A 21,203-nucleotide genomic window follows, 5' to 3' on the forward strand; every position below is an offset into this window, starting at 1 on the left:
TTGGTAAATATCCTAGAAAAATCTGAACCCAAACACAACTCCATTTGACTCAAATTCACCAGATATTTACAGAACTTAAGTATAGAAAGTGGTTAAAATACAGCATGTCACATGCCAGAAGAACTTTTATCCCAATCACCATTTAAGTACAAAGCAGGACAGAGCCATCCAGCTCTGGAACAAAGGTTCCAGACAACTTGGGTAAGGAGAGCTTGATCCCTGAGGGCTGGGAGGTGGCTCTGGCTCAGGAGTGAGTTTTACAGTGTACAGTAAGCCCCAGCCTGGTTATTTGCTGTCATACCCTATTCCTGAAGCCTCTTCTTCTAACTTGTACCCAGAAGAAAAGACAAACGTATGAAAGACAAAAGGATTAGTCTCAGGTGAGACTGCCACCAGGAGGTAGAGGCTGAAGGCTCACATGCACGCTGCCATACTGCACCCAACCGACCTCTTCTCTTTCCATTCCCCTAAGAGAAGGGGGGAACATAACCAATGTCCACAGTGATGTTGGTGTAAAGAGGATGCTTTGTCCTGGAGAGGAGCTTGAACTCTAATGAATTCATTCCATCATCTTTCCATGTTTTCCTGGTGTTGTGGTGGGAAGCGGGCCTGAGAAAGGAAAAATAACGAGAAGAACAAAGGTGATGTTTGCAGCTGAAGAAACAGTTTTCCAAGGGCTCAGCAGGTAAAAGCTGCTACCAGAAAAGCCCCAAGAAAATTCTTCTTGTATAAAATAGAGGCTAATACTAATTCATAATCCAGAGAGAAGGCACTTTGCAAGACTGAACAGATCAAATTAAGTTCACTCTGAGTATTCTAAACATGGAGGGCAATGCGGACTAATGAGCCAGGGAGACCAGTGAGGGGACAACTACAGCCTGAAAGCAACCAGGAACCAGCAGCAGCTTAGCAAGAGCAGGGTGTGCGTCACAGGCCTCAGAGCAGTGATGTACACAGGCTGCTGTAGGTGGGGTTTAAGACAGGGCTGCTATGGAAACTTAGGGTTTGAGATAATAAAGGGAAACTTTCACCACACTTGACCCAACACCCTCTTCCAGCTCTTAGATACAACTGTGTTTTTGCTAAGATCTCTCACAACCCCTTCCTCATGTCTTCATACTACACTACTGTTTTCCAGCATTTTAACAGCACATTGTAAATCCACAGATTGAAGAGCAGGTTTGTATAATAGGGAAGTTGTAACAAAGTGCCTCTTCACACTAAACTCTCCCTCTTTACAAGAAAGGCAGTATTTTCTTTCCCAAGTTTTAAGCATCAAATCACCTGGGGAATAAATCTGACATGTATGAGCTTCCTAGCTAGCATGTGTCCTTAACCATAGGAAAAACAAGGAGGAAACCACGAGAAACCCTTCAACACAGACTGTCAGTTGCAACAGAATCATTCTGCTCCTGGGAGACTCCTCTAAATAGCCACATGAAAGCAGAAAGACAAGCAGTGGCATTAGACAAAGTGACACTTACTGCCTGTTTGGAGGCAGATGATGGCACCAAGGCAGAGAACAGCCGCCAAACTCCACACACCACCATCCCCAACACTTACCTTCCCCAAGGCTCTTGTGTCTCTGCCCCTTTGTCATAGTCCATCACTTTGTAGCGTCCGAGGTGACGTGGGGTCCGGACTATTTTCATTCCTGCCAGCTGAATCCTTTAAAACAACAAAGGAAGTGGTTGCTTAGGCATAAAGATGCCATTTCTAGGCTTAGTTATAGGGGAATGCAAACCCAGGGATGATTTGCAGTGTTGATGCAGGAAAAGCAAAAGGCTGAAGGGAGTGGGTTTAACACCACAGTGCCACGTTATCTTCTCTAGCAAGTCCTACCCAGGCTTGGGCTGGAATGCTCCCAACTACAGGGTGCTTTGACAGTGTACAGAGAGGATTCTACCAAGCAGGGAATGAACAACAGCACAGAGAGCATTCTAGAGCTATCCCCTTCAATCTGACAACTGAGCATGATTCTCACTCCCTAGCAAGAGCAGAGCTTTCACTGCCTAGGCTTCCATCACTGAAATGAAAACAAACCCAACAGCCAAATTTGCAGTTCCTGAAAGGAAGCCAGTGCTGAGTTTCAGGTCATAGCATCACAGACTGGTTCGGGTTGGAAAGGACCTTAAGCTCATCCAGTTCCAACCCCCTGCCATGGGCAGGGACACCTCACACTAGACCATGTCACCCAAGGCTCTGCCCAACCTGGCCTTGAACACTGCCAGGGATGGAGCATTCACCACTTCTTTGGGCACTCTGTGCCAGTGCCTCGCCACCCTCACAGTAAAGAACTTCTTCCTTATATCTAACCTGAACTACTTCTGTATCGGTTTGAACCCATCACCCCTTGTCCTATCACTACAGTCGCTGATGAAGAGTTCCTGATAAGTCTCCCTCTCTTTGAGAAGTGCCATTCATTCGGATGCTCTGGTATGTGATGACCAGAGGCACCAGCCAAACCAAGGACAGCCACTCAGCTGCAGGGCTGATAAGAACAGAGTGAGCTGGAGGCTCAGAATTCCAGAGGAGAGCTCAACCCCAGCATTTCAGATGCTGTAACCCATTGCTGATGGCACCTATGGTACTTTACCAATCCCGAGTGCCTGCAGCAGTGCTAAGGCCAGCAAACCTCCATCATCACACCCGTGATCCTAAGAATGAATGTTTGCTCAACTGCGGTCACCTCAGTGGCATGTTTGCAACACGTGTACCAGAGCTGGTAAAGCAGTGAGCTGCACTGAACCTGGAATGCTGCAGAACTGGCACAGGCCACAGAACTGAAGGGATCTGTTAGTCTGGAGCCATCACATGATGACAACATCGACAGTGTGACACGCTGTCATTTCAGACTGAGTTTTAGACAAGGCTTGTTTCCTGAACATAAGGAGATTCAATCAAAGAGACAAGAAGAAGCACAAACACTAAACTAGCTTTGCTGTTACTGGCTTTGCATTACAAGATTCAACTCAAACCATAACATAAAAGAGTCAATACATTCATTTACTGTTAAGAAGAACCCAACAGACCTCCCTGGAGCTGATAATGTTAACCCCTAAGTGCTACCAGTTTGAGTAGTGTTTTCTTCTAAAACCAGGCAGATCCTGGTGTTTGCTAAGACAAGCAGAGTACTGCATTTCAGTGTCCAAACAGTCATTTTGTTGCCACATGGTAAGAAGTGTGTGAGCATCCTCTAAAATCCAAATCCCAGTAGGTGCATCGAGTTAGTCATTCAAGACCAGGCAGCTCATTCCAACTTAGAATCACAGAATCAGCTCAGCTGGAAAAGACCTTTAAGATCATCAAGTCCCATCGCTTGCTACCTGGGAGACTGACCCCACCTCACTCCATCCTCCTACATCCTAGTTGTAGAGAGCAATAAGGTCCCCCCGAGCCTTCTCTTCTCCAGACTAACCCCCCCTCAAAAGGTGCCTCAGCTATTCCCTCATCACACTTGTGCTCCAGGCCCTCCACCAGCTCCACTGCCCTTCTCTGGACCCACTCCAGCAGGCTGAGGCCGGATAAATCATTAACAGGCACTGCCCCGGCCTCTGTGTACCTGTGGCCACCACAGAGCTAATCATTAGTGTGAACCTTCAGAGAAACACCACAGGATTTACTCCCCTTCACAAAAGGGCTATTTGGAGATGTACATAACCTAAGGCAGCCATGACCGTCACGGTACCGAAAGCCATGTTAAGTGCCTCAGCTGTACCAAGAACAGCTGAATAGACCCATGTTTGATGGATGGATCTATTTCCCCAGCATTCCATTCATTTAGGAAATGCTGAATCTCTAAACAATCCTACACCCTTTTAGTTAAGCTTTGTCTGAAAGGAAAAGGAGGAATTCTATGTTAGAAGAGCCGACTTTCAATTCTGAGAAGAATATTGCTTTCCAAAAACTCCTACAGTGCTGGAACAGAACACTGCACTGTGTAACCTGTCACACTGTGCAAGACAAAAACCACACGAGGCCTTTAGTGCTGGTGCACTAAACTCCTCATGAGCTTGCCATGAGAGAAAGGTGCACAGTGCAAGAGCAAAGCTGAATAAAGCAGCTACAGCCATGGTTTTCTACATGAAGGATTTGAATTAGGTTGGAACTAAACTCATTGTATTCACTAGTACAGTGTGCTGCTGCCATGGCAACTCAAGTACAAGAAACCCCATCAGATTTGCTGCCACTGACTAACAGGAGTACACAGGCTTCTCCATCGCTCAGCGCTGCAGCCAGAACTCCTTGTCTTCCTTAATTCCAAGTACTGGTGATTCGATAACACTTGGAGCAAGCTAAATGCACTTCACATAACTTAAATTCCCAACTGGCTGAGCATTATTAAGTACCTTCTTGGTTTTCTTATCAAGCCTGCGGATTCCTTCCCTCCCTTGGGACTGTTAATGTCAAGGGAGTCACTTGTCAGCTACTGGTGGTTATAACCCCTTGGACACACTCCAGAGCCACTGAAAGCACAAGGACATGAAGTAACATTCTGCCCTCCAGAGTCTGAGGAAAGCTTTGTCCTCCCAGCATACAATGACTGAATTCAGAGATTCTGAGCATCTGCTGACATTAACCACTCCCAATGCCAGCAGCATTTTGGATTATAACAATAACTACAACTACATGAAGGAACATCCATCATCTCAATTCCTTTCTCAGGGTAATGCTACATGGTCATGAGCCAGTTTAGTTCTGTTTCAGCATTAGTACCTTGTAGCAATGTCATCATTTTCACCACCACTGCCCCAGTATGTGTTTGGAAACCCATTCATCTTCATGTAATGTTCTGGAGTCAGAGCAGATACACCCCCAAAAAATGACTTAGACGGCAGACTAAAAGAGAAAGGGAAAAAAATATCAGTATTAAAGGATAATACCAGCCTTCCATAAACTAACATCATCATCCAAGTCACACATACATCAATCATACCTTACAGACACTGTCATAACAGTGGTAAAACCCAAAACAACAAACCCAGTGTTAATTCCTCCCATGTTCCATCCCTCCCACCTTCTCCCCCAGCAGACTGATGTAAAGCTGGTTTTGAAAGTCACATCTTGGGGCAGTTCAAAATACCAGCATCCTATCACACACCTTCCACTTGATCCAGTAATTTCCACCCTCTACTTTTGTCCTGGAAGGAAAGGCAAACAGGCTGAGCTGAGAGTGGAACAGGGAGCTGCTGGTAAGGAACTGTTCCTAACTGTTCCTCACTGCATGCCTACGGTTAAGAACACCCTTTTCTGGGGAAGTCACTACTGCAACACTAACAAACAAAACCTCTCAAAGGTGTATCTCCCACTGTTCCCATTCCTACTTTCTATGCCAAAGTGAACCAATTAGAATGCATACATCCAAAGGAAATGAAGGTACTTACGCGTACTGAAACTTATCCATAGCACTGGCTATGTGCTTGGGATAGTATTCATCACAAACATAGAGGTTATAATCATTCTCAGGTACCAGGTCGACATCATGCAGGAGCAGACAGTCCCAGTCTTCATCCTTCAGGGCCTCCCGGACACCGACATTGAGCAGCTTTGCTCGGTTAAAGGTACCATTCCCCGCCTGGAAAACCAAACCTACATTTCTTCACCAAAACAACAAGGATGAGAACTCCATGTACATTTACGTGAGCAAAAAAAAGCCTGATTTGATTGAATGAAGTTGGGATGAATCAATACAGGCTGCAAATTTCATGCCCCAGCCTCTAAAAACATCACACATTCTCTCCAGTGTTCCCAGTTGTACACTTTGCTGTTCCAGGCACCTGAAGAAGGCTCGCTTTTAAAAGACCCATAAGCCAAGCTTCCCCTCAGGAAGGTCAAACCAGATGTTTTTATCTGATACAGACTAAAAAATACCTGATTTCACTTTAGCATTTAGTGTCCCTAGTTTTGCTCAACAGCCCCAGTGGCAAGCTACAGACAAGCCACACGCAACTCCTGAGGAGATGAAAATACAAGTTACCACTTACTGACAACTTTATCCCTCTAGAAGGGAAAAAGCAGAACCCATCAATAGCAGAATGATGGTACGGAGATGGGACAGCATATAACTGACCTCCTCTCAGCCCATGCATGAAATGGTACTTCCACACTGAAGAAGCCACCTTTCTTGTTCAGAACCTAATCCTGAACTGGGAAGCCCAGCTACCCCACTGGGCACATCTGATTGAGCTTTACCTGCTGAATCAAGTAGATAGTGTAACTCAGCTGCTGGCGCTGCAGGAAAGGATGGATATAGTAGAGAAGGTGGTGAAGGTACTTCTTCTGGTTCCTGTAGGCTACAAGGATGGCTGATCGGTAGCGGGCCAGGCAGTGAGGTGGCCTGTAGCTGCCACCAGGCCGAACAAAAGGGTTTTTTCTGATGATCATCTTTTCACTAGGGAGCACTCTGAAGGTGATGGTTAATGGACCAACTGTGAGAAGACAGAAAAAAGGGAAACAAAGTAAAGACCAGTGATGCTTCTCAACCTTCATTCACACCTACCACATCAGCTACATTATGTTTACTACTTCAGACATCAGCCCTACTGCAGAACAGGTAACACCACCAAACAGATGTACTCACATAGAATCACAGAATGGTTTGGGTTGGAAAGGACCTTAAGATCACCCAGTTCTAACGCCCCTGCCATGGGCAAAGACACCACACACTAGACCATGTCACCAAAGGCTCCGTCCAACTTGGCCTTGAACACTGCCAGGGATGGAGCATTCACCACTTCTTGGGCTGCCTGCGCCAGTGCCTCACCACCAGAACTTCTGCCTTATATCTGACCTGAACTACTTCTGTATCAGTTTGAACCCATCACCCCTTGTCCTACCACTACAGTCCCTGATGAAGAGTCCCTCTCCAGCATCCTTGTAGCCCCCTTCAGATACTGGAAGGCTGCTAATACGGGCATGGAGGATGTTCAAAAGGACATTCAGCAGGGTGGGAAAAAATAGCTTAAAGCCTGGATGAATATGAACACTTTAGGAAGTGTCAGCTTTATCTTAAAACAGGCTCAAGCTCAATTTGACATTCTAGGTACATACCACAAAGGCTGTTCATGCTGTGTCATTTAACTATATGCACTATGATAAGCAGGCAGTGCTTCAGAATGTGGGGAGCAGCAGATGACAACTGAGCAGGAAGAAGAGAGATGTTATATCTTCTGGAAGAAGCACAGGGCAGCAAAAAAACTACATCTGAGATGTACTTTCTCTGCTCCGCACTCTGATACTAAACACAAAACATACTGGATGTGTCCCTCAGTTCTTACCTCAGCAAAATCCGCATTTTTAGATGGATTCTTTCACAGCAAAATCTGCATTTTTTGATGGATTCTTCCATTCATCAGATGGAAAGAGCTCGACAAGTCACAGGTAAGAAAGAAACTATAGAAAGTGTCAACTAACATTTTATCACAGGCTTGCTATTGCTGCAGCATGAAGAAACAAATCAATTATTTCAGTGTCTGTTCTGGTGAGTGAGAGAAGGTTCCAGAACTACCAGAAGAGATCTGTTAGTTTATATATTAAACCAGTGTCTCTTCATGGCTTCCAACCACTGTCAACTTGTGTGAAACAGCACAAATGCAGAAGATGAAAATCTATTCCTTAAATGAACGAGCAAGATTCACCTAAATCACAAGTAACAGCTAATAATTTCACATGAGAGTTTGAAGTAGGACCAACAGTTCTCTGCAGGCCATGCTACCCAAAGACAACGTATGGTATTGCACCAGAAGCCTGCCAGGGAAGTTATTGGTGGTTTGGTTTAGTTTGGTTTTGGTTTTAAATAGCTATAAATAAAATTTTCTTTCCCTTCCAAGCTCATTCTTAATGTCTCAAAGTGAGTTTTCAGGATGCTGTATGTCAGACTCCCTCTTAAACCACTGAAATCAATCATTCTGCTAATGAAGCCTGAGAGAACAACTATTTAGGCCTGGTGCTGAGTAGCTTTCCTTTGAGCAGGGCAATGTACAGGCATGTTTCAAGTCTAAGCATTGAAGCAGTTGAGTCCATAAGGTTCTTTTCCCAGCCCATTCTAGAGTCCAGTTCCTGCTACAGTTCTAATCACAACAAAAAAAGAGCCTGTGTTCACCCACATCCTGTTTAACTGACACGAAGCAACAACATCCCTCCACTGCTGTGGGGGGAAGTTTGGGGGTTTTCTGAGCACTAACAAGTGTTAGGGGCTAAGATTCAAGCTGGCCATTAAGAACTGGGAAACAATTTGCTAGTTGGTGTAACTCCCATTTCTGATGGGCAAACCTGTATTGGGAAGTGTCCCCTTTTCCTCCTCAAGGAACATGCAAGGGCACTTTGTGAGGGTCAGTCTGAAAAGCCAGTGATGCCATTCCTCATGCTGTCAGAAAGGTACACCTGCTGGGAATCCCACTTCATGGAGTTTATTGCTTATGTTTGGTTTGTTTTTGAAAGGAAAACCTGAATTTTGCTTGTCAGCAAGCTCTTGCAATAGCTGACTCACTTCTCAGTCCTTCCCTAAATATGTAAAATGCAGGGGAATTTGATTTTGACTGTTGCCCTCTGCAGGAAGCGTGAATATGTTGCCATACCTCAAACAGAGGAGCAGTACTTCAGAGAATCATGCTGTGGGCCCATGAATCTAGGTCATAGTTACAGTTAAGATTTTATGAAGTTATTACCTACTTCTACACTACTTCCCTCTGTACTGGTCACTGGTGAGGCTGCATCTTGAATCCTGTGCTCAGTTCTGGGCCCCTCACTACAAGAGAGACATTGAGGTGCTGGAGCGGGGCCAGAGAAGGGCAATGGAGCTGGTGCAGAGCCTGGAGCACAGGGGTGATGGGGAATGGCTGAGGGATCTGCGGGATTTAGTCTGGAGAAGAGAAGGCTCAGGGGGGATCTTATCACTCCCTATAACTGCCTGACAGGAGGATGGAGCCAGGAGAGGGCTGTGCTCTGCTCCCAAGGAACAAGTGATGGGACAAGAGGAAATGGCCTCAAGCTGCACCAGGTGAGGTTTAGATGGAGATGACGAAAAATTCCTTCCCCAAAGGGCGCTCAGGCATTGGAACAGGCTGCCCTGGGCAGTGCTGCAGTCACCATCCCTGGAAGTGTTCACACACCGTGTAGATGAGGCCCTCAGTGCCATGGGTTAGTGGTGGCCTTGGCAGTACTAGGGAACAGTTGGACTGGATGGTCTTAAAGGTCTTTTCCAACCTGGTTGATTCTGATTCTATGCAGTTTCTTTTTCTGCCTTTAAGACCACCACGTTTCAGCCCAAAATTGTTTGTTACCTGTAAGTTTTATTGCTTTTTAGATTTATGAACTCCCTGATGATCAGATCTTTAACTGAACCACCATTACCCACTGATTTGATGACAACTGGAGCTTGCTAAAGTAATGTTATATTCAGATTGGATTTCAACTACACATCATTGCTCCAAGGAAAATATAAGATAGGGAATTAATCCCTTTTGTTCTCCTACAACAGCCGTCTTTCGTGTTCTATAATACAATCAGGGCTCTTTGTATTGCAGAGTTAAGATTCTGTAGCAATAATCCTTCAATTCCAAACAATCCAGTCTAAATTTGGACATAAGAGAATGAGTAAGGTAACATGCAATAGTTTCACTCCATACCTCACACTCCTCAGCTCAGAAACTCACTATGCCATGGAAACACAGAAGAAAAGAAGTTAGTCTGTGTCCCCAAAACCCCAAAACCTCTGCTGCCCTATACTGCTTGGTACAAGCTACTTTGTGGCTCTCCAGTTTCTTTCCTGTCCAACTACCAAGAGGCTAATGCACTGTAATCCAGTTAAATCTCAGCTGTGAACAGAGCAGTTGCAGGCTGGACCAAAGAGAAATAGAATTGCTAGAGTGCAGCTTTGGAAAAGAAGGAAAAACCATCTTAGACGTGCTGCACAGGATCCCAATTCAGACAAGGTGCAGGATCAACACCCTGAAACATCCAAGACACTTCTCCATAGGATGGGTCCTAAGCTCTTCCTGTGCCTGTATATTCACATAATGTTTTAACTGATATGAAACTTTTATGTATAGTGTTAAACCCCACAAATCTCTGTCTGAATTGTTACTGGTGCCAGTGACAGCACACTCCTTGCTTGCTTTACTTTCTAGGCAACACATTTGACTATCAGTGGGAATGTATTGATGGTGACCATATCTATCCCATCTTAGGAAAGAAACTACATGACTTCTCAACTCCTTGCTACACATTTGGAGCTAGCAGCTATTATGACACATTTCAAAGAGAATAAATAGAACTTACACAAGCTGAGCAAATGGGAACAGTAGTATAGATGAATAAATACCTCACTGAGAAAGTACACCACCACACACTACATTAGCAGAGTCATACTTGTATATTTCTACCACTGTATGAATAAAGAAGCAGGAAAAAAAAAGCAGAGCTACAGCCCTAACTTAAGGAGCAGTTTCTAATGCCAGAATACAAGGCTGCCTCAACTGCACTTGAAAGTGAATCTCAGCATTCCCACCTTTTCACTGCTTTTTAAATCCAAGAGAAGAAACTCTAATAGGAGAGCCTCCATTAGAAAAAACAGCAGGAACCACTCATTACCATAATAGATGGTTACACTCACGGAAGGGTTATGACAGGGAGTAACTAGTCTAAGAAGGGCTTTGAGGAAAAGAAATTCATCTATAGCATGAGCAGAGTATGAACAGCAGAGTTACAAACAGAACTTTCAACTGTTAAAGCCTCTGAGGGCCAAACCAACTCATTCAGCACACACCATGCATGAAGGTACCTCTTAAAGTCTAAGTCTTCCAGCATCAAAGTTCTTCTTGCTCAGAGAAAAAGATGAGCTGAAACAACACATCCTGCATGCAATGTCAGAAAGTCAGAGGATGCTTTGCTTTTGCCAAGAACAAAGGAAGAGAAAACAGGCAACTGGTTATTTGTGTAGAAACTTTAACCTTTAAAGGAACTGGGGTGATTTATTCACAGTATTAATGAAGACACCGAGGATCTAGTACAACGCTTTTCAAGCTGCTGGTTGCAAAATGCTCAGTGGACACTACTAAGCATTAAAAAAGTAACATCAGTCAGCAAGTCCAGTCCCTCCAAGGCAAAGATGTTCCTCAATTATACTGTAATTCTTACTCTGTAGGCCTGGAAGAGCCAAGATGCTGCGGATTTATGAGGTGGGAGCCAGATGAGCTGATCTTACATTCAGTTATCCAAATGATCTACTATATACATAAGTGGGAGAAGCACTGCACTTCATGAAAGCCCTGATGCAGAAACCATTTAAGCTATTTGGCATTCTCCCAATTCCTTTAACATGCTTTGGAGTGGCCACAGCTCTGAACTGGAGACTGGAGTCCTCGAGAATGGTTTTGAAGTCTCATTTAATGGAGTTATGAAATTAAAGGCCCACAAGTCTCAGTCATTCTCTCAGTCCCATAAGAGAAGTTGATCAAGACATTCATACAGTATTTATGTATCTATTCATACGTGACCATCACACACAGAACAAAAAGCAACTACACTGCAGAGCAGCACACGTGTCTCTGCTAAAAGAAACCCCAAACTACCCAGAAAGGCTGGCACATGGTGATACCAGTAGGAGTAATTTATTTCTCACATTTAAAGGGAAATATCACTGAGTAAAAGTTAAGCTGCAGCTTAATTCAGCTGATCTGAATCAGGGATGGGCAGAAGAAGAGGTCTTCAAAAGATTTCACAGCTCTAAAAGCACCCATCACTGTAACTTTACTCTGTGTCTGCCTCCTTTATATAGGTCACTACTTCTACTTATCTGATGGCTTGGAGGCTGCACAGAACTGCACCTAGTTTTGTTGCTTTTCTTTTTTGAGACAAAAGCTTTCTCATTTAACTCTTTGCAGGGCAGCAGATTCTCAGCAGCACAGACAAGCAGAGCGCAGGCACATTTCTGCTGTGCTTTTTCCAATAAAACAGGTCAGGCTGAAGCATAGGATTGTAGCTTCCCAAAAGAACTGATGGGCTGTACCTAGTGATGAACAGAGACTGCACAAAGCCCACTCCAGCTGGCACCTGTGCAAAAAGGCCCTGTGCTGTAAGTATTTCAGTAGAGCTGTTTCCTAGGGAAATACTGAGGTATATTCCCAAAAGTTATAATGTAGTCTCATCATACATCCTGCATTTATTTCATTTAACCTCAGCACCAGAGGAAGGAAGAAATCTTCCCAAAAGAACAAACACCATTACAAAGACTGCAGTCTAAAAAGGCTCATCCAAAGCAGAGTTCTCTTAACTGAAGTAAGCAACTTGACAGAAGAGTAACCACAGCACTGGCTTTCCACAATACTTCCACCTTAAACCAGGTGGTAAGAGCCATTTGCTTACTGTGCTCCATGTGAGGTGATCAGCTCTCCTAGAACAGCAGGGCAACTACTAAGTAGTAGTTGCTAGTAGTATATTCAAGACTTGGCTAAGCAGAAACCTGTGCAGTACAGACAATCAGACAAGGGTAACTTACTACAGAGAAGTAGGTGTCCCCAGACAAGCTGTAAGTTCATACTTACCAACTCATCCATTCCTGAGTTGACCTGATTAATTACTATTGGAGACGCACCACTTTTACTACCAACAAACTTGCTTTATGGGTTCCACTTTGTACTTACTTACAGTTCCTCAACTGTTTTTAGCAGTGCAGTAGCTGGATGAATGCTGCCTCTAGGGTCAGCTGTAACTTGGTCCTAGTATAAATACAAATTAGCCTATGACCAGACTTTTAAGTCTAAATGAGAAGTTTCTAAGTCTAAAGGATGCATAACAATCATCGGCCAAAAAGATGGCCATGAAGAGCAAGATACAAGCTACATTCTCATACAAACAATACTTAAAGCCAACTTAATTGATTTATATTGAGATAGAGGCTTGATGTAAGGCTGAGACAAAGAACCCTGTAGTTACACTGAGTCAGGGGTCAAAATCATGCAGTTACTGAAGTACAACACTGGCACATTTTATACAGGACTGCCAAAGGAAAAGAATCCAAAATGTTCCTAACTTGGCATTAAACCCATATGCACTGTTTTCACTCTTGCTCGACAATCTCTGCATAGCCAAATCCTTCAGATTGGAAGTTTTTAGGTCAATAAAGCACTTTTCCTCGCATAACCAATATGAGTCAATTATCACAAGAAAAAATTGTCAGTGTATTACACCAGTATAACAGTTTTAAAGTGAAAAAGTTGGCGAAATACACAACATATATTTACAAAGTGTTCAGCATTACCAGTAGCACAGCAGTCACTTCCATCACTGTGGGTTTATACCTACCAAATATCGGTGACCGTGCCGAGCAGTAGGGCTTAGCTTCTTCATTAGGAGCCCGGGTGAACAAGCTGAGGTTTGTGTACACATCGTGAGTCCTGGAGTAATCCAGGACCTGCGGTGTGGCTAAGAACCCCCGGAACACATGCGAAGGTCCACCTCGGTACAGGATCAGGATAAACACCGCTTGGAAGACAAACAGAAACAGCAGAAAACAAGGGTTTTCCGCACGGGAGAGGGACATCGTTTTTAGCCCATGCTCTGCAGTCACACCGGTGAGGAGCTGCGGTGCTGTTCCACGTTCAGGGCTACATCGCTGTGCACGGAAGATCTCCTCCTCCTCCTCCTCCAACTTTCGGAGGCGGCAGCGCGCTCCTCTTCCCACGGCCTCACCTCCCCTTTCCACCACAGGCTCCGCGGGGCGGACTGAAGGAGACAAAAAGCTGCTCAAGCCCACCTGGTGCACAACAGCCACAGGCGCAGCGGCCCCCTTCCTCCCGCAGCCTTACGCCTACCCCGGCGGGACCGCGCTCTGAGAGAAACAGCGGCGGAAAGCACAGCCGAGCGGCTACGGGAGGTGACAGAGCAGGCTCGCCTGGAACACCCCCCCCCCCGTAGACGCCCGACTTCACCTCAGTCCACCCCTCTCCAGGGCCATACCTTACCCCGCTGTGGAGCAGCCGGCCGGCGGCGCGGCCGTGTACACCCAGCGCAGCCCCGCCCGCTCTTCCGGAGGGACTACAGCTCCCAGCATGCAAAGCGGGGAAGCGTGAGCCCCGGACGGGCTGCGCCGCCGCGGAGCATGCTGGGAGGTGTAGTTCCCACCCTCCCTCAGGCCCAGTGCGGTCGCGGCAGCGGGTAATGGCGCTGTGGGGTGAAAGAGGGGCTGCTGAGTGGCGCTTCTCCTCTGTTAACATAGGGCCAATGTGCCGGCTTTTAATTAGTTATGGGCTTGTAGCTATGCGTTCATGAGCAACCTAGCCTACTGGAAGGCGTCCCTGCCCGTGGCAGGGGATTGGAACTGGATGGGCTTTAAAGTCCCTTCCAACCCAAACCACTCTGGGATTGAACGGAGCTGTGAACTGAGCAGAGGGAGATGGACTGGAGTGAATACCTGTGCCTGAAGGGACTGCAGCAGCACAGCCTCCACAGCAAGGGACCTCCTGCCACGGTCTTGCTGTAGCAAACAACTTTGCCTTTTACACCTATCTCTTTACTGGCTAATTTCTTAACGTGGCTTAGGAGATAGCACCCATGATCCATGCGCCTGCTCTGCTGACACGTTCTCCATGTGTTGCCCGTTTTCACTTAAATTCGGCACAGAAAAAGGTACAGACACTAAATCCCTACAGGGCTTCAAAGAGCAGTCGGTGGCTGGGTTTGCACTGAGGAGAGCAGTAAAATAAGTGCCTGTGAGAGAGGTGCACGTCCCTTAGCTCAGCCTCCCAAGGTGACCATCAGCCAGGGCACCCAGCCCCAAACCAGCCAGGCCAGTGCTGCTGTTTGCCCTCCAAACTGGGTGACAAGGCACAAAGGAGGGGTGGATGGGGTGACAGCTTTTATATGGGGAGCTGGGAGCGCTCCTGCTTCACGGCTGGATTCCAATGCACAGGAAACTTGACCTCAGTCATTCTCCTGCGCAGAACAACTGATTACCCAATTTAAGTGGATTGCTTAAGGCCTGAATGCAAATTGTGATTTCACATTTAATTTTAATTGTTTTTAAAATTAAAAAAACCCCAAACAATCAAAAGCCTATTTAATATTCCTTTTGCCTGGGCAAAGTCTTGCTTTACTGAAACCCACTCACCCAATGCTGCTGCAAAGATTGGTTTCCTTGCACTTTGCTCTGCCATTTATGTTCTCCCTATGCCATTCCCTCCACCACCACAGCAAACCCACCCAGCTTGTCTTCCCCTCCAGAAAACAAAGCAGTGCTTGATGTTCTGCTGAAAGCTCCAGCCAGTACAATGCCGTGGACAGGAAAGAATTAATATCTGCGTCAACCATGAAACAAAGGAACCAAGATTTTTGTGGTGTGACCCAGGGTTGCAGACAGCAGTTATTGTAGACCCTGGTTCTGCTTTATGTTTTTATGCTTTATGCTTTGCTTGCAGTCCTCCCTTGGGTCACAGTAGGAAATCACAATGTAGGAACGACTTGGGCAGGGTCTGTTTGCCTCCATGTGTCTCAGAGGCAGGATCTGGATCTGTCCTGTGCCAGCATCTCTGCTAACTTCCTGTCATTCAGGGCTTAGTTGTAAAGATTGTCACCAGGGCAGATGCATCTGGTCAGCTGGAAATCCTACCCCAATCTCTATTTTTACCATGTAGATGTGCTCTTAAGGCTGGAAAACTAACATACAACTAACCAGGCCAACTGCCCGCAGAGGAGCCGAGCTGCATGTGTCTGTATCCAGGAAAGTCTCCCTCAGGAGCCTTCTAAAACTAAATGCAATTCTTCTCCTTCAACCACTGTCACTGAAATGGGGGGATCTGAAACACAGCAAGCAAAGATGGACTGGCCAGCAGCGTACAGATCTGAACCTCCTGGTGCCTGCAGGTCCTTTTCAAGGTCAGAGTGCTCCTGTTTTAAATACAGCCAAGGAAAGCTGCGGTGTGTTTTGAATTAAAAATACATTGGAGTGCTTAAATGCAAACAAACCAATGTAACTGTCTCCAGTGAAGCGTGGAAGGGAGATGGTGGGCATTCGAGCAACCCCTGCACACAGATTTATTGAGGGCAGTGATGGAGGAGAACAATGTGAGAGTCGGATGTTTAAGAAGCAGGCACTGGGCTGTCTCCGCAGTCAAAGGTCTGCCTTTCTCATTTTCACATGTCTGCCTGAGAAATTAAATTGAATGCATTAAAAAAAAAAACCCAGACAAACACCATCTTCAACAGAGCTTGAAATTAGGTTTGTGCGAGAGCCTCTGGGTTGTCCTCAGGGAGGGGGCTTCCCCTCCCTCCCATCAGCCCTGAACGTGATGTGAGACTGAGAGAAGTACCTTGCTCTGTTTAATAAGATTCATTCTTGCTTGCTCTTGCTCTTTCCCCTTCTTCTCCATGCCTCGTCTCCTGGGGCCTGCACTAGATCCCTGTTGAAAATGCAGCAGAGTGGCTGGGAAGCTTGGCTGGGAAAATGCAGTCCTCAAAGAGGGGATGTGCTGGTGTAACAGTGATACCAAAGCAGGGTGCTCATGCAGTGTCGGTCAACGTGTTTTATCCAACATCCTCCCAAACCCCAGGTCTTCTATCAAGGGAAGAGAAAGGTCACATTTAGCCTTGTACAGGCATTGTAGGAGCTTTCAGCCACTACAGGCAAGCAGAGCTGTCCCTCTTTTTTTGGGGACTGTGTTTTCTAATAGGGTGGATGTTTCAGGTCCCTTTGCCATGGCAAGTTCGTCCTAAGCCTTCTGCAGGATCACTGCTTGTGAACCTCACATAGCACTTTAAGCAACATCTTTGTGACTGTGATTTTTTATTACACAGGAGCAGATGGGGTTTGTGTTCTAGTATGCTAATTTTTTAGGAATGCTTCCTAAAAAAGAGCCTTAAGAGTGCTTCTATGTTTCTGGGAGGTGGATCCCTTCTTGTTATTAATAATACCAAACAGCTGATGTCACATGCCTTGGCCGAATGACAGAGTAAATCAGTGAGAGCATTACAAACAGTAGTAACCTGGGTCTACTAGCTTCTCCCAGGCTTGTGGATTAGCCAACAGCAGGCTGCTGTCAAATAGGTCCATCCATTCTCCTGCAGTCTGGAGAGAGAAGGAAGGACTAGAGTCATTTCCCTACCTTTATCCCATTGCACTGACATCTCTCCAGTGAGAGTTCATGCTTTTTTCCCTGTGGGTTGTAGCTTGCAGGGACTGAAAGAAGTAGGGACTGAAACAGCACGCAGTTGGTAGGAAGGTTAGAGCTTGTAATGCCATGTAATCCTGGTGGTTGCTGCTCCTGGGTGTCTTCACCTCATCCAGAAGATGCATTGGGCTGTACAGAAGAGGGCCACAAGCCTGAGGGTGCTGAGGTGCTGGCACAGGTTGCCCGGAGAAGCTGTGGCTGCCCCATCCCTGGCAGTGTTCAAGGCCAGGTTGGACACAGGGGCTTGGAGCAAGCTACTCCAGTGGAAGGTGGCCCTGCCTGTGGCAGGGGGTTGGAACTGGCTCAGGTCCCTTCCAACACAAACCATTCCATAATTCTATGAGTACACACAGCAAACCTCCACAGAAGTCAGCAGCCTGCTGATTGCCAGCAGCAGCCTTGTTTCTGCGTGACCATGCAATGCAGCTTGCTGTTTCACTAAGGCAGCTTGCGGCACCTTTCCTCCCTCCCTTGTGATAGAGAACTGCCTGTCTGCAGGGTGTTTTGACCACCTCTCACTTCCAAGATGTGGACATTCCTATCTCAGTGGGGACAGTCACCATGCCACCAAAATGACAGCTACAGATGCCATGAGTTTACGCTGCAAGACAAGACAATGGTGCAATATCGTACTATTCACATCATATTTAATAACGCTCTAGTACCATTCAATATAAATAAATAACCATTAAAAAGTACTTTCTTGACATTCTTTTTCCTTCATCAATAGTATTTTCTGCAACAGGAAATGTTAGTAATATTCACTGGTTGGTGAATTGGATGAATCTCAGAGAACATGAATATCAGATACTAATAAGCTAGTAAAAACCAGGTGCTGGGATACCTTCTCTTCTTTAAATGCTTCAGGCTCCATCTGCAGCTTCCATCCTTACTTCCCCTGCAGCCTGGAGCTCTTGACTCTGGCTCTCCCACACAGCTCTGCTAACAAACAACCCTCTTAACCTGTGCTATCTGTTACCTACCCTTAGCTGATACAACCTGACCAGCAGCAGTCCTTAGGCTGCTCTACTGGGAAAAGAGTATTTGTGCTGAGCAGGTCCAAATGTCTGCTAGCCTGCAATATCAGCTGTGTCCATACGAGGTCTTGGTCCTGTGACTGATTCTTGATTCACAGAAAGTCTCCTCCACAGGGCCAGGCTGGGGCAAGAATGGAGATGGCACAAGAGGGCTGGTCTTGAGAGCAGCCTCCGAGCAGCACTGAACTGATGGTGTAGTGCCTATCCCTGGAATCCAGGTCCCCATTGGAAAAAAAAGGAATAATGATTTCACTTTCTTATAGGGATGCAGAGAGAAGAACTTTCTAAAAGCATGTATGTGAGGGTATCCTTTGCAATGAGAAGAGATCCTTGCTCCAAACACCCACTGTCAGTGCCAAACCCCTGTGTAGGAGCTGTGCGAGATCAGAGGTCAGGGAATTAATCACCATATCCCCCTCTGTTCATACGGGCAGAAACCCTGCCCATCTCAGAGGAGAAAACGGAGGTCATGAACCAACTCCTTTATTCCCTCGCTCTTGCTCGTTCATTCAAATTACAAAGAAGGGGACTTCATCTTGGTTTAATGCTGAGTGAAAGCATCGAGCCCACCTGCCTGGTGGCAAGACGAGTTGGCAAAGCACCGGAGTGCAAGGCCTGCTACCTTCTGTAGAAGACAGGACACAGAGCTCGGACACATGGAAAATGAGAAGTGTTTTGTGGACGCTGGGTTTCCTTCATGCTATCCAGAACCAGTATGCCAGATCCTTTCTCTGTAAGAACCTTTCCAGGGCCCAAAAGAGATACAATTTATGGCCCATTCAGTATTCCTTCATGCTGTGATGTCTGGCAGGGTGGCCTTGTAGTGCTGGGTGTGTTCATTCAGAAAGACCCCAGCCTCAGCCTAACTAAACACAGTCTCCATTTCTCTATTTGCTGCTCTAACCTTGATTTCTCCTGCCTTCTTCTCTGATAGGAGGCATCTCAATCCCTTTGTCCCCTCCTATGCTTTAGCCGGCCTCCTATAGCAGGATGCAGGTTGGCTCATTCCCCATTTGAGGGAACATGGACTGACCCCCTCATTCAGATAGCCTTCAAAAAGCCCCCTTCATGGAGGCTTCCTGAGATCTCATGGGGACTGTGTGCTGAGCGAAGCCCTCCTTTGCACATGTTCTTTACCTCGCTCTGATTGCTCGAGAGCAATAAGCTTAGTGCCACCCACATCTCCTGCATAAACGAACCGTAATTCCCTTCCTTGCTGTGTTTTTGATGATTTTGCCAGTTTAAGACACCACTGTGAAGAAACCCCAGGGAGCGCAGAACATAGGACATTCATTGGTGAACACCAAGCTCTGCTGCTCTGCGGTGAGGGGGGTAATGTTCTTTCTTCAGGAATGCCTCAGGTGATCTAAGCTAAAACCCAAACCTAAACAAGGAACAGGCAGAGAAGAATTCTGGTATAAATAAATCAACAAATAAATAAGTTTCCTGTTAGCCCAGAATCTTTTGGGCTGGGGGATGACTCAATTGCTCATAGCTTTCCCCCTCGATGTGTTTTGGATGCCTAAAGCCTTGTTTCTCATGGCCTGAGTGAAGATGGATGTCAGGATATGCTCAGAGGGGTTTCTGGGTCATTCGAGGATTCTTCCTGGAAAAGTCACAGCGACACCACTCCCCACGCACACACACATGGTACCAACACTTGTGCTTTTCATCCGGTGCATCCTTCTTTCAGTCCTCATTTGCCACCTCCTCCTTTGTGGGCTGCCTTCCACCTGGCTGCCTTCCTGTGTTGTTGAGGGAAAGGGAAACCCTTCCTCATGACACTGTCTCCTCTCTCTTCACAGCAACACACATGCCTTTCAGAGTTCAACTGGAAAACATTGTCACATTTGCTATTTCAGTTGGCATCCGTGTGCTCAAGATAAGTTTCCCACTGATGTTGCTCCACATTCCTCTGTGTTCTTGCAGGAGACGGGTGCAGGCTGAGAGTTCCTCTTCTCTGAGCATTTCTCACCCACCTCCATCTCACAGAGGAGTCTTCCTCTCTGGAGGCCTAGGAAGCAAGACTGCATACATGATTTGAGGCTACCGAAGGCTTCAAGGCGAGGAGCAACACTTTCAAGTCCACCCATCTTCGCCCCTGCTTTCTGGTCTCTGCAGCGAGACAAGGAGGCATGGTACTTGCTGGGTCTCCCTGAGCGGGAGAGGAACTTCATCCAGGGGGCTCTGGGCCTGGGGATGGGGGACAGCATTTTCTAAACCAACCTTAAGTGAGGGCAGTTCAAGTTCTCAGCTGTGGTGTAGGCACCAGATCCCTTTGGAGATCCCAAACCCCTTCAGCACTGGTCCTTCTCCAGTACTGAAGGCTGATCTGTGTCGGTATCTATGTGCATCCTTTGGAGGGAGACCCTCTCTCAGGATAGCTTTGTTTTAAAGCTGTTTTGAGAGTGTAACAGCTTCAGGCCAGCAGGTCCACATTTGTGCTTATGAGCTAACTCCTGTCCTTGAACCACCGCAGCTCTGAGCTGCTGCACTGAAGCTCAGGCTTTACAATATGCCAGTGAGACCTTCAGAGGCACCCATACCCATCCTGGATTTCAGCCTCTATGCTGGCACAGCTGAGAATGGAGATCACGTGTAATAAATCCTAATGAGTAGTTAAAAACACAGAGCCCATAGGGGAAGGGAAACACTCCTCTCCCAAGTGGGGAATGGGAGCCAGTGCATGAAGTCAAGGGTGAAGAACTTGTAGGATCACAGGGCACCACATCAGCTCTGTCCCTCCTTGTTACCACCTTTCAGGCAGTGGGAGCTGATCGGCGTGGCGAGGTTTGGGGGGGTTTAGCATCCTCCAGCAGTAAAGCAGAGCTGGGCAGAACAGGCCACTGGGGTTGATGACAGACTTTGGGAGTGATCACTGTCCGCTGCCTCTGTCAAAACAAACACAGGGTGAGGTAAGAAGGAGCTAGAGGTGTCGATGCTACACCCAGGACAGCAGGGCAGGGGATGCTTTTCCAACACGGCTGTCCCCAGCTCAGGTAGG

The 21,203-nt window shown here is 46.5% G+C and overlaps 2 protein-coding genes across 5 annotated transcripts in view; both read right to left on the reverse strand.

The window, feature by feature from the left end:
• Positions 1 to 11: 11 nt before the first annotated feature.
• LOC130596493 (beta-1,4-galactosyltransferase 3-like) lies at positions 12 to 13,694 on the reverse strand. Its single transcript, XM_057404150.1, has 6 exons — positions 13,303 to 13,694; positions 6,193 to 6,428; positions 5,385 to 5,575; positions 4,717 to 4,839; positions 1,564 to 1,668; positions 12 to 609 (listed from the first exon to the last, which is right to left on the reverse strand). The coding sequence occupies exons 1-6, from the start codon at positions 13,538 to 13,540 to the stop codon at positions 468 to 470; spliced, it is 1,035 nt and encodes a 344-aa protein (XP_057260133.1). The 5' UTR covers positions 13,541 to 13,694; the 3' UTR covers positions 12 to 467.
• A 4,564-nt stretch (positions 13,695 to 18,258) lies between these two features.
• Positions 18,259 to 21,203, reverse strand: part of LOC130596495 (galactosylgalactosylxylosylprotein 3-beta-glucuronosyltransferase 1-like) — a 28,355-nt gene continuing 25,410 nt past the window's right edge. For all 4 annotated transcript variants that reach the window (XM_057404153.1, XM_057404152.1, XM_057404151.1 and 1 more), the window contains one exon: positions 18,259 to 21,090. The gene's annotated coding sequence lies outside the window, so the exon portion shown is untranslated. The remainder of the gene's footprint in view (positions 21,091 to 21,203) is intronic.

The sequence above is a fragment of the Pezoporus wallicus genome, unplaced genomic scaffold (genome assembly GCF_028554395.1).
Source record: "Pezoporus wallicus isolate ANWC-B61680 ecotype Strahan unplaced genomic scaffold, APGP_CSIRO_Pwel_v1 contig_6598, whole genome shotgun sequence".
In the NCBI taxonomy this organism is placed as follows: Eukaryota; Metazoa; Chordata; class Aves; order Psittaciformes; family Psittacidae; genus Pezoporus; species Pezoporus wallicus.